Source organism: Dermacentor silvarum, chromosome 4, assembly GCF_013339745.2.
Source record: "Dermacentor silvarum isolate Dsil-2018 chromosome 4, BIME_Dsil_1.4, whole genome shotgun sequence".
In the NCBI taxonomy this organism is placed as follows: domain Eukaryota; kingdom Metazoa; phylum Arthropoda; class Arachnida; order Ixodida; family Ixodidae; genus Dermacentor; species Dermacentor silvarum.
Genome location: NC_051157.2, coordinates 227701996 through 227714788, shown reverse-complemented (window position 1 = coordinate 227714788; position 12793 = coordinate 227701996). Strand labels below are relative to the sequence as shown.

General features: G+C 43.6%; 2 protein-coding genes across 2 annotated transcripts; both read right to left on the bottom strand.

The window, feature by feature from the left end:
- Positions 1 to 1075: 1075 nt before the first annotated feature.
- Positions 1076 to 3981, bottom strand: LOC119451025 (uncharacterized). Its single transcript, XM_037714458.2, has 5 exons — positions 3969 to 3981; positions 2966 to 3202; positions 2679 to 2850; positions 2467 to 2615; positions 1076 to 1714 (listed from the first exon to the last, which is right to left on the bottom strand). Exons 2-5 carry the CDS (start codon positions 3105 to 3107, stop codon positions 1521 to 1523), a joined length of 657 nt encoding a protein of 218 aa, XP_037570386.1. The 5' UTR covers positions 3108 to 3202; positions 3969 to 3981; the 3' UTR covers positions 1076 to 1520.
- Positions 3982 to 4492: 511 nt separating this feature from the next.
- On the bottom strand, positions 4493 to 7908 carry LOC119451023 (uncharacterized). The gene is made up of 5 exons (XM_037714457.2): positions 7782 to 7908; positions 7067 to 7132; positions 6552 to 6615; positions 6083 to 6377; positions 4493 to 5108 (listed from the first exon to the last, which is right to left on the bottom strand). The coding sequence occupies exons 1-5, from the start codon at positions 7860 to 7862 to the stop codon at positions 4661 to 4663; spliced, it is 954 nt and encodes a 317-aa protein (XP_037570385.2). The 5' UTR covers positions 7863 to 7908; the 3' UTR covers positions 4493 to 4660.
- Positions 7909 to 12793: the final 4885 nt, after the last annotated feature.

Here is a 12793-nt window from a genome sequence, read left to right as displayed (position 1 = left end):
CATCATAGTCATCCTGTTCAGCTGGTGTGAACTGAAAAGTATTGAAGACATCAATGACTTCTTGGCCTGCTAAGTGAAGTATAATGGCAGCTTTCTCTGCATTGTTCGCTCCTTCCCAGTTTCCTTCAAGTAGGAATCGCTGAAACTTCTTCCAGCTGTCTGCTGCGTTCTCAGGCAACACGAGGCATTCCAAAGGAGGCAATGCGTCCATACTAGCTCATATTCTGGGAACCCCGCAGGCATCCCAATTCTGACACCATTCTAAGGACAATCTTGCTGGCTGGTTATTCAGACACGTGCGAGCTGTATGGCTTCTTCGGCGCGCTCTGTAAAATCGGTATCGTCATCTTCTGTATCGCCACAATTATGGGGCAGCATGGCATCAAGCATCGTCGTTACTTCTCGACCGTGGAGAGGACCGAATGGCGTCGTTCTTGTTGTTTCCTGCCGTGTCGTATCATACGAAAATGTGACATATGGCAGTATATTGTCCCAATTCTTGTGTTCCACATTGACGTACATACAGAGCATGTCAGCGAGGGTCTTGTTGAGTCGTTCTGTAAGCCCATTTGTTTGAGGATGGTAGGCTGTTGTCCTCCTATGGGCCTTGCCGCTGAGCCTGAGCACACTTCTCAAAAGCTCAGCTGTGAAAGCGGTTCCTCTGTCTGTTATGACAGCTGTAGCACCATGTCTTATGACGATGTTCTCAATGAAACGTTATGCCACTTCAGCTGCCATGTCACTCGGAAGTGCCTTGGCTTCTGTGTACCTCGTGAGGTAGTCTGTCGCAACTATGACCCATTTATTTCTGCTGGCAGATGTCAGAAATGGGCCTAGAAGGTGCATTCCAATTTGCGCAAACGGCAACACCGGCACTGCAACGTGGTGTAAGAGCCCAGCGGGTTTAGTGGGTTGTACTTTGCGTCACTGACAGTCAAGGCAAGTTCTGATGTAATGCTTCACATCGGCTGCATGCTTTGGCCAGTAATATTTGTTTTTGACTCGTGCCAATGTCCTTGTGTAGCCGAGGTGTCGTGAGGGGGCTTTGTCGGGGCAAGCCTGCAGGATTTCTTTGCGGAAAGTATGTGCGACGTTGCTGGCATCTGATCGTCTTTGTCATCACTATCATGGCTCAATGCAGTGGGGGTCGCAGCAATATAGCATCAGGCCATGTGGTGCCCGCCAGGCAGCGTTGCTGGCCTAAATATGGCGCACAGCCAATGCAGTGGTCTGCAAAGCTCCCTTGAAATGCCAAGTCTTTCATGCTGTCCCAAGGAAAGGTGGCTACCTGACTTCGTTTAGCCAAGTGGTTCTCTTCATGTGTGTACTCTCAACAGACCAGCGCATACTTGACCACGGAGGCGTTGGTGTGGTTCAAATAAATCATTGTGACTGCATTGCGGATGTGTGTGTACACTTGAATTGTACTGTCATGTGGTCTCCAAAGCTCTCTTGACACGCCAAGTTCTTTATGGCTGTCTGAGTGCATTAGCCCAGTTCACACAAACTGTGGTGGCTGTCTAGCTGCTATTGCTTAATGTTGATGCCACTGGGAAGCGAGTGCGCCTTTGTGCGATGAGCTCCTGCTTTGATGGTCTTTCAAAACCAAGTGACATGTAGCACGGTGGAGACTTTTCACAGCTCAGAAAGCTCTCCTTATATGAAGAATGTTCGCAGCGCTCGACCACATCTTGCATGAGGTCATCAACGTATCCTGCATAGTGAAGAGGTGCAGTATCAGTATGAAGTTGTGCGCAAGTGTTCCGCAAGAAACTAAGTTGTGCGCAAGTGTTGGCAACCATTTTTTCAATTTTTTTGTGCATTATCTTTTATACATTAGGATACATTCATACAATAGGATTCTGCTTCCGACGCTCCGCAGAAATTGCTTTTCTCAAATGCAATAGAGTTCAGTAGAAGTGGTCCAGCAGTTGTGTAATGAGAGAACTTCTCAGTTTTACATGTATTCGGATAGATAAATAAGAGTTGACCCAAATTTGTACATTCTGATTAACACGCATGTATTTGCAGCACTCGCCCAAGCATAAACATCTTCCAATAGCCGTAAAACTTGGTCGTCTATAGCACCATGTTTGTCTAGCTAGAAAGAATTGTACACAAAGATCAGCTTCCCTTATCATCCTGCAAATTCATGTTTAGGTCGAACAAAAACCTGTACTGTACATATGTAGAGGTTAACTGTTATATTCTCAGTTCCTGTGAGTACGATTTTGCCAGATTTGGCACATCTTTATAGTTTCATTGGTTTCCTGCTAAGGTCATTAAAAATGCCGCCGCAGGGCATAATACCCCACGGTTTATTAAAACATTCGTTGACGAAACTAGAGCTTTACAAAACAGCAAAAATGCCAAAAATATCGCACTGCAGGGTAATTGCCCTATGGTTGGCAAGAATTTCGTGCACACGTGTTGGTATGTTACAATCTGTCCAGAAATGTTACATACCGTAGCTTGGGTCCTCTTTCACTGTAGTCACAGTGAAGTGGCCTCGCCTTGCCTTGGAAGATTTAATCTTCCACCGCTGCTCTCCATCCTGAGTGAGTGCTTGGTGCCGTGCAGCATTCTCGTTGAAGTGCAGCACAGCGAGCCTCGTTCTAATGAAGAGAGGTTTGAATTATACCCTTGTCTTATCTCTTAGATGTCGAAATTAAAATTACCTCTCTTGCATTCCGTCCACTGAGAAGGCATTGGACTTTGGAGCAAACCGATTCAGCACGCTGTGGAAGGACTCCAATGAAAACGTTTGCACCTCAGGAGAGAGCCGGCGGATATCCTTCAGTAGTCTCGCATTGTCGACAATGGTTTTGAGACGAAGAAATGCAGGTGATGCTGAAACAGATACGTATAACAAATTAAAAATCTTTTTAGCTTTTTATCTGAAGATGTGATGTCCACACTAAGAAATGCTGTGTAGGGCAAGAATACAATTTACAGTAGTGCTTACCTGGTCTCAACCATTCCCTGTCGTCAAGGGAGTCATGGAGGCATTTTTTGTAGGGCCCATCATGGCCATCGTGTTTGTTGCACACGTGGTTGAGCAGGCTTCTCCACATGCTGATGACAAGCTCACCATCACCTTGGCCCATGGCAGCCACCCAGTAGAGGTGGTTTAGGATGCTTTGGATCCAAGGTGTGATAACTTGATGTGTGCGGCTAGCAGCCAGGAGCTTTTTTTTCAGACCTAGAATATATGACAAGGGGTTGTTATTAGATATTTTATTTACTGACACTGCAGTCATAAAGCAAGGGTTGTACGCGTGAGCAAGATGGTTGTTACTAAGCAAGTAACAGTACCAGGTGCTGTATTGACCAATCTGGACCATAAAATGCAATCTTTATGCAAATTTATTTTCATTTTAAGAAACCAACACGCATTCCTGCATGTCACCTGTCCTTTTAGTATGCACACATTTCTAAAGATCACTTGTGATAAGAAAGTGCTCCACCTGCTTAGATGCATTTGTGCAATAGACAAGCATAATTTGCACAATAAATCGCATTGCAACGTACAGGTAGGCAATAAAAAAAATCCACTCTCTTTAATTACTCACTTCACATCACCTGTTGTAACTGAGAAATTGAAGCAGACCTGTAGTAAAGTCTGTAGGAAATCTTGAGACTAGACTCTCTTTCAAGATATGCAGCCTCCATGTGTGCTAAGAAATATGTCGCCGTTCCAGCTTGCAGTTCCTTCAAAGTGTGTCACACAGTTCGAGATTACCTTGGCCACAACAACAAACCATATTTTAGAATATTTTGGGCACAGATGTCGCAAGAATGCCATTGGTCTTAGGATTTAAGCTAGGCAGACATCTAGACATTGCGATCAATCATGCAAAAAAATGTCTGCCTTGTCAGGTAATCCTCTTGAATAGGCTGAATTGTGGTTCATGCGATTCTTGTGCGTGCTATTGTTAAATTGGCCTGAAACCAGGATATGTGCTTACCTTTAGCAACATGCCAAGTATGAAACCAGTGCTTAATCTCTGGCTTCTCCACGCGGCAGTACCGGTTGACACCAGGATGTCGGTCTGTGAAAAGAATGAACCTTAGTGAGCAAGGAGGTTATATAAATCTTCTAGAGTAGCAGCTCCTCGCAGTCACCTACGGGAGTGAGTGAAGCCACAGCGATCATGTTGCTAGCGGCAAAAAAGAGTGCATGCGTCACATAGGCGGCCGCGGAATACACGCAGGAGTCAGTTTCATTTGCAGTACCGCAATAATATTTTGAGAAGAAACATCTTTAACATGTAAATCAGCTCACAATTAGCTGTCGTGAAAAAAAAGTTCTGCATCCAGCTCTAGCTGCAGGCTTTGAGAGAAGCTATCAGCAAGACACTTCGCTGTGTTAAATTACGAACAGTCTGTAATGTCATGTGACTGCTCAATATTCACCCCTGAATACCCGCTGGTTGGCAAGGAAAATTTTCAGTCATCTTTTGTAAAGACGTAGTACGCTGTTGGTTGTACATTACGTTGCTAGAACATTACCCTAGGAAAAATTCAAATAGAAATACTTTATTGGCTTCTATAGGTCTCATCTTATTGGATTATGAAATTATCGACTTGATACACTAATAAAACTGATAGCCTGTATTGGTCTATTAGCTTACAGGTGCATTGGTGTTGTATAAAACCATCAGACTATGCCTAAATCATGCTCTAGTTCTTTGTAAATGTGGCCCAGTAGGCGAACCTCGTTTATGGCAGGCAGCAAGTAGGCCCTCTGGTAGTTGTAGAAGGTCCGTTCTGTGATGGTCTGCACGCCGATAGAATTTAGGCACCTCAAGGTCGCAGCCACTGCACAGCCAGAAAATAGCACTCCTGCTGCCAGAAGAATGTTTCTAGCTCCACTCCCACGAACAAGTGGCTGGCTCCTCCACTGGAGCATGTGTTCTTTGTCACACATGCCCTCCACTATGAGCAAAGTGCCCACAACCTTGGAGCTGATGTCGCCTACTGCTTGGCCACAGACCTTGCAGGTGGTGAGCAATTCCCGCAGGCAGCTCTCAAAGACAATGAACTTTCGTTCAGTGTGCAAGGGCTCTTCTACCCTTGTGGGGACTTCTGAACTCTCATGGTGAGCACTGCAGGCAAATGGCATCAAAAAACAAGTCAGTACTTGGGTGCTCATATGTCTATTTGGAATTGTACGATGCATGGTGGCACCAGTTAGTTTGCTACCATTTTGCTCGTTGCAAGACATGCCATCTAAAAGCTGTCTGCCTCGCCTCCTGTGTATGAAACAGAGTTTAGCCACATGCTTCTCAAGAGAATTCTGCTGCCTTTTCGCATCTATAGTTGTTTCCACACATATGGCACTCTAAGTTGCAGTCACTCTAGCCCCCTATCACAGCTTGAGTATCATATAGCGTCTATGAGGGCTATGAAGGGTAAAGAGTTGGATATGTTGGTAGTTCATGTTTAAAAAAAAAAAAACATCGTGAGGGAAAGGGACAAACGAAAAAAGCCACACACAGCGCTGTTTAAACAGAAGCTATCACTTTTTATCTCCAAAGTAAAAAAAAAATTCATATCTTTACTTGGCTTGTCCAAACAATCTCAAGATTACTAACATTTCCAGGTTTTCTACAACAATAACTTGCTTCTACCCTGCCATTTGAACAAAGCATGGCAAATGAACTGCTGTCTTCTCTGGCACGTCATTATGGAATTCTGTACATGATAAAATTAAACCATTGGTATATGTTGACACACCCTGCACGAAATACTCGCTCAATAAGCTATCGGAAGGCAGTCATTAAATTATAATTGCAATCTTTGCTTTCCATTTAACGTTTTCTCGCTTCTGTTCTTTTTGAATTAGTATGTTTGTAAAGTTCCTGACCTTTGCTGATATGCTCTCGCGCTTGTCCGTTTGTATTGTGATGTTTTTCTATAATAATTGCATTTGTCCAGTTCTTATGTAAACCTTTTGTGTAGTTTGTTCTCAGATTTTGTTAATACGATTAGCATTCTGGGGTTCACTCATGCACTGTTATGAAAAATTGTGAGAGATTTATTTTGTTGTGAGTCTACTGTATTTTAATGCACAAGATACCTGAAGAAGCTCTCGCTGAATGATGGCACATAGCTGGTGTCTTCTTGAGCTGCTGGCTCGTCTTCATCACCTGCACAAGAGTCATCCATCTCCATTGGCACAGGCGTTGAACCACGGAGAGGTCTGAAGTCTGCTGGGAGCAATGGTAGTGGGGTGACTTGTATTGCAGTGTCTCTTTGGGCTTCAGGGCATGCAGCTTCACGCTGATTCAGCACTGCACTTTGTGTGGTGGAGGGATGCTTCGTCTGTGTCGCTGTGGAAACCATGATTTTCATGGTCATTTGCACCTGCGTGGCTGGATTAAAACCGCTTGGGTTAGCAAAACTTTTTTGAGTGAAAAGGTGCCTAATTTCTTATCCATAGTGAACATTATCTGTTATTCTGCTGACATGAAAATTCTGCCAATAAAGCCCTGTTTTGCAAATGTGCATAGAATGTGCACTGTTTCTGAGTTGTTTGGTCAGCTTACCAACAGACTGGCATTCTGGTGTCGTCTGGGTTTCCACTGTTCTTGTGGTTTTTCTTGTGGCTGTCTAATATGTGATGGAAAAGAATAAATGCATACATGGAAGTTCAGTATCTTCTTAAATGCATATTTCAAACATCACACTTCATTTCATGCATCATACATTACGACGCATCAAATGCATCACAATGTATTTCATAGATGAAATTGGCATTTTTTTATGTTATTAAAATAATTTCATGCAAGGTGTGTTGCTTTCAAATTGCAAGCCATTCAGTTTAAGGATGTTCAAAATGCTTATGGTACGTGTTATGAAAATGACTTTGGCATATGAAGTTAGCTTCTCTAAAGTAAACATTTATTGAGAGCCACATCCGTTGAACTGCCCTGTCCTAGGCCACCCTGTTGCACAGTGTGAAGCTGCATATGAGTGAGGCATTATGTAGCGCCTGTATGCGGTACATTTATCTGCTGTTCTCTTGTTTCAGTAATATCTTGTATAAGTTGAGAGTACTTACCTGGCTGGCGGAGGTTTTCAATACATCGACACGATCTGTCACGCTTTCCCGAGGTGGTGTATGACCCTGCAAGAAAGCAGCAACTTGTTTGGCAGCGCACACACATAAAAAAAATTAGATTATGGGGTTTTACGTGTCAAAACCATGATCTGATTACGAGGCACGCCGTGGGGACTCCGGAATAATTTGGACCACCTCGGGTTCTTTAACGTGCTCCTAAATCTAAGTACACGGGTGTTTTCGCATTTCGTCCCCATCGAAACGCACATGAAGGACAACAATGTTTCCCACCGTGCTGATTGCATTCGTATCGGCGCATTCGCAGTCTAGTTTCGCTTTCTGCACGTGCATTGCGCTTGATAAAAGTGCGTGAAAGCCGATAACATGCACTGTCACAGCTACATTACAAGCTTGACCGTGCACCCTCAGAACGACGGATACTACGATTATTTATAGAACGCCGAGCTCTTGCCGATCGACGTGCTAGAACCAAGCAGTCCGGTCGCACTATACCTGGAGGCCGCGAGCTCAATTATTTGCTAGGGTAGGTCTATTTGCGCTCATTGTATAGGAAACATGCCAGCCGCTATACTCTGTGGACTTCTCCAAAATTTTTATCTAGTCCGAACACATAGATAGCGGTACGGTAGTGCTCAAAGAGCATAGTTCTGAAATCGTGCCCGACGAGCAGCACACGACCTGTTTGTGGACTTACCTTTGCAACGGGAAGGAACAAAGACGGTAGGGCCTCGCCTCTGAGGTGAAAATTCTTCGTGCTGCCTCCAAACCGTTGCATTAGCACGGTATCGTGGTTGTAATCATCCGGTGTAAAGTGACGACCGCAAACGCGCAGATCCAGGCGCCTATCGGATACTGAAAGTCCGATGCGCTGCAGCCACTTCGCTCGTCTGCTGCCTTGCAGAGGGACACGATGTCGCAGCTTGACATACTGCCAGTCGCTGCGTTTGCAGCCCACAACGGAACAAGGATGAACCATGGTGCTCGTGAAAAGAAAGCTCGAGACCAACACTGACCGCGCAGCTCTCGTGAACCCGGAGCACGTTGTGACACAAGCAGACGACACTTGCTGTGGGCCGGAAGTGCTTTTTTTGTGTAGCGATACATGTCCTTGTGCATTCTCTTTCTGTTACTTTATTTTTATAGAAACAAATTAACTAACATCTAAACTATTACGAACAACATTTGTTCACCATAATGTTGCAAAAATAATCGATGACGCGCCCTGGGCAGCCAATCAGATAGCTGCCCCAGTGACGTATTCTGGGCAAAACACGTCATCTGGGCAAAAAAAATAGCCGCTTGGCGTGCTGCAATCGGTAGCCGAAGCACATCTTTAAAACCTTATAATAAATTACACGCTTTACGTAGAGCGCTTAGATGGGTCAATTAATGATCAGAAGGACCTACTCTATCGACTCAGTACGTTTGTACAAAATCGTCAAAATCGTTTCAGGGTCCCTTTAAACGTACATAAACAGCATTTGCCAACTTTTAAACCGTTTCAAGCGAGGAAGTACAAGTTTAGCACAAAATTAAATAAATAAGAAAAAATCGCATGGAGATACATGCGGCTGTGATAGTTTCGTAGTTTCGTTTTTGGTCAATGCATCGTTGCGCGCGCCTGTTCCGCTTTATGGTGTTTGGTTGCGTGTTGCATGGCTCGAAAAACGTTGACTTCGCGGGAAACAGCCAGAAAATGCCTCGTGTGTGTAGTGTTGAGGGCTGTATAAATGGCCCAAGGCGCTTGCTCAGGGGCAGCGGCAGTGTTGACTCGATTGTGTCCTTTCATGTGGTGTCGCGCGGAGAGGCCCGGCTCCCCGGCGTTCGCAATGGCTCAGTGCTCTGCCGATGATAAAACGGCAAAAGAGCCAGAGAAACCGATGGTGTGCTCTCTGCATTTCTCGCCCTCGCATTATGTGTATAATCTTGCCCTCGTAAAGTATCTCGGCGTGCCCCAGAGGCCAGTCCTTTCTCGAGCAGCTGTTCTTAATGCGGCCTTCATCAAACCCCCTACCGGTGCCCCTGCAGCAGCAAACTGGCGGGTCGGTGAGTGCTGAATGTCATTAAATAAAGCCACGAAATAACCATACCGAGTACGTGCGCAACTTTCTACGCTTGTTCTGTCGGGAACATCGTCGCCTGGCGGACCGGACGCTTCGTCTCCGTCGACGAAAACGAAGCTCTGCTTTCCGCCGGCGCGGCCGGCAACTCACCACCATCGCACGCGGAAACACCTACCGCTCGAGCACGGAGGGCCATTTCGCGCTCCGTTTCACTGAATATCGCTGAAATGCAGTCCTGCTTCTCTGGCGAGCTCTTCGTTGCAAGGTTCAGCGGCAGCAACGGTATCCATTGCGGCGAACGCAAACGCAGCGACCATGCATGCAGCCATGATGCATCCAGCGCCTCGGCCGTTTACGCAAGCGGTGACGTATCATGGCGCATTCTGATTCGCTGAGAGCAATGAAATCTGTGACGACACTGCTTCAGCGCCAAATCTGGGGTGAGAGAAATTGAGGAAGAGATATTTGGTTTTTGTTTACGAATTTCTCCGCTAATAACTCATATTTTTGCAGCCAACAAAAACTGCATGCATTCCTGAAGGTCCCTCTTTTATTCCAGCTGAACTTCCTGTTTCTCTTTAGTGTCCCTTTAAGAAAAATAAATGGAGGTGGGCAGGCCATGTAACACATAAGGTGGTTAACTGGTGGTCTGTACCTCTTTCCGTACTGCACCCATTGAGCGTCGTTAGCCCGCTATCGATGATTTGAAACGCCGCGTTTGAGATCTTCCGCGCCGCTCATGAACACGCTGTGCTATCGGACGTGAGGGAGGAGAACTATATTTTTGTTTTCTAAGCAGTTCGCCTTTTTCTCGCCAGGTGCTAATTTTTGAATGCGCTCCGAAGTTTCGCGATCGTCAAAGTGGAAAGCAAAAATGGCTGCCTCCAGGTGCGGCACGAGTTTCGAAAGATCGATCTTGTGATTCCGCTGCGTCTGTGGCTGATTTTATCTATGAATAAAGCAGTAGAGAGTCTGAGGATGCTATGTTTTCATTGGACTTTGACTCTGAAAGCGACGATGATGCAAACCAGCCCGGAACATCGGCGGACGCAGCCCGCCACGCTCAACTGTAGTGCTTGCAGTTAAATTTTTGTAGTAGAATACCTGTTCAACGAAAAATTTTGATTTTTTCGGAGATAGTGCCTATTAGACGGCAATACATTTTGTATATCATAATTTTTGTTAAATTTATTCTTAGTAGATACCAAGCATGTCTTTACAAACTTGAGTTTAATTTTATCCCACAATCTCGATTCTGGCAATTTATTCTTTCTTTCTTTCTTTTATTCGAGACAATTTTCATACAAATTGGCTCAGGAGGCACAACAAAAGGCCCGGAGAGAGCCTGACTAGGTTGTGCCACCCTGACAGCGTAGGCAGCAAGTCTTGTTTTGATTACACATCATAGGCCGACCCAAATACAATAACAACAATGCAAATACAGAGAAATATGCAGTTCCTTTTTTGGAACGAGAATCAAAACCTAATACTTATGCACACACATAATGAAATAAATCTACACAATACACAATGAAATACAACACAATACACAAGATTAATACCGAGAATTGGTTTAGGGACTAACATCTCACATCTGCTCAAATAGTAATAGGGCTTTAACTTGCTTTTTGAATTGAATTAGAGAAACTCTAGAATTAATTAGATTTAATATGTCAGGATACTTATTGAGGAGTTCTGGTATTAGTGACGATAGCCTCTGTAAACTATAATTTGTGCGTGATCTTGTCTTAACTATTAAGCTGTGTCGTAGTTCATAAGGGGACTGCTTAACTGGATAGGTTTCTTGAAAATTTATTCTGTTTTCTCGGTATTGACGTAGGGCTTCCAGAGATAATTTTTGTTTGAGCAATTGTTTTATTTGAAGTATGCTATATCTGGTAAAGTACGATGCAGTGCTTTCCGTGTAGGGGACGTTTCCAATTGCTCGTATAGCTCGCTTTTGCAACGATAAAAGATAATTAAGGTTTGTCTCGGTTGTTGTTGACCATACCAAGGAGCAGAAAATCAGACGAGAGTGTACAAGTGCATAGTAGATTTTGCGTTTTGCTTCAGGTGGGAGGAGTGATCTTAGTTTATTTAACATTCCAATGGCTCGAGATACGTCGGTTCTTAACGCATCCACTTGAGGGGACCATGATAAATTTTCTTGGAACACGACACCTAAAAATCGGATCGTAGATGTGTGTTGGATAGGTACTCCTTGAAATTCCAAAGGTAAGGCTGGTACATTTGTTGGTCCTTTCGACCTAAACAACAAATACTTAGTTTTTTCTATATTTAGTTGCATTTCATTTGATGTTAACCACTTATTTAGATTTTTAAGCCATTTATTTGCTTCAGTGCATATTTCATGGCGTCTACTCCTGAGAAAAATACATTTGTATCATCTGCGTAAAGCACCATCTTTTTACGTCCTTTAATATTTACAATATCATTTATATAGAGTAAAAATAGTACAGGTCCGAGAATAGATCCCTGGGGTACTCCCATATTTAATAGTTTCCATCTCCGATTCGACTTTGTTTATTACTGTGAACTGTGATCTAGATGTTAAGTAGCTTTGAATTAGATGAAGTCCTATACCTCGGACACCGTAAAAGGGTAATTTACGCAAGAGGAGTTCATGTTGCATGCAGTCAAACGCCTTCCTAAAGTCTAAAAAGATACCTAGTGTGTATAGTTTATTTTCTATGTTTTCGAGAATTTCTTCTTTAATTCCAAGAAGGGCTGTTTCCACCGACTTATTTTTACCGACTTATTTTTACAAAAGCCGTATTGTTCCTTCATGATTATGTTGTGAGTATTTAAAAAGCCTGTTATTGTTTTGTTAATAATGTGTTCTGCTATTTTTGAAAATATAGAGAGGATAGAAAACGGCCTATAGTTGTTTAAGTCGTCAAAGGATCCTCCTTTATGAAGGGCAGAAACTCTTGCTTGCTTCATTTTGTCTGGAAACTCGCCTGTTGTCATAATAAGGTTGCAAATGTGTGCCAGTGGGACTGCAACTACACCACTTACCTCTTTTAGTGGTTTTGGTTTAACTTCGTCGGGGCCAGAGGCGGAATTATCTTTCATAGACATAATTATGCTCTGCACTTCATGTTGGTCTGTTGGGGATAAGAAGACTGTTGAGGGACAATTTACAGCGATGTAATTTTCACACGGTATGTCAGGCGGAGCATCTGACGAGGAGCCCACTGTGAGAAAGTGTTTGTTGAACAAGTTTGAGATCTCCGTCTCAGTAACACCAGGTTTCTAAAAATGAATCTTTCTGGTCATTGGTTTTTTTGTTTACTATTTCCTTGAAAGTATCCCACAAGACTCTGGAATTGCTGGCAGAACTAAGAAATTTATTTATATAGTATTCAGCTTTAGCTCTTTTAATGTCCTTGTTCAGTTTATTACGCGTCTTTTTATATTCACGAAGATCACATTCATCTTTTGTGTTTAAGAACAGTTGGAAGAGGCGTTCCCGAAATTTAATCCTTTCGTATAGTTCAGTAGTTATCCACGGTTTCCGCAGTTTTCTGCGTTTTTTCCGAGGCTTCAGTGGAAAACACTGGTTATATAGGGACATGAATGAAGATATGAAGATATTATAGGACTTATTAGAGTCAGTCTC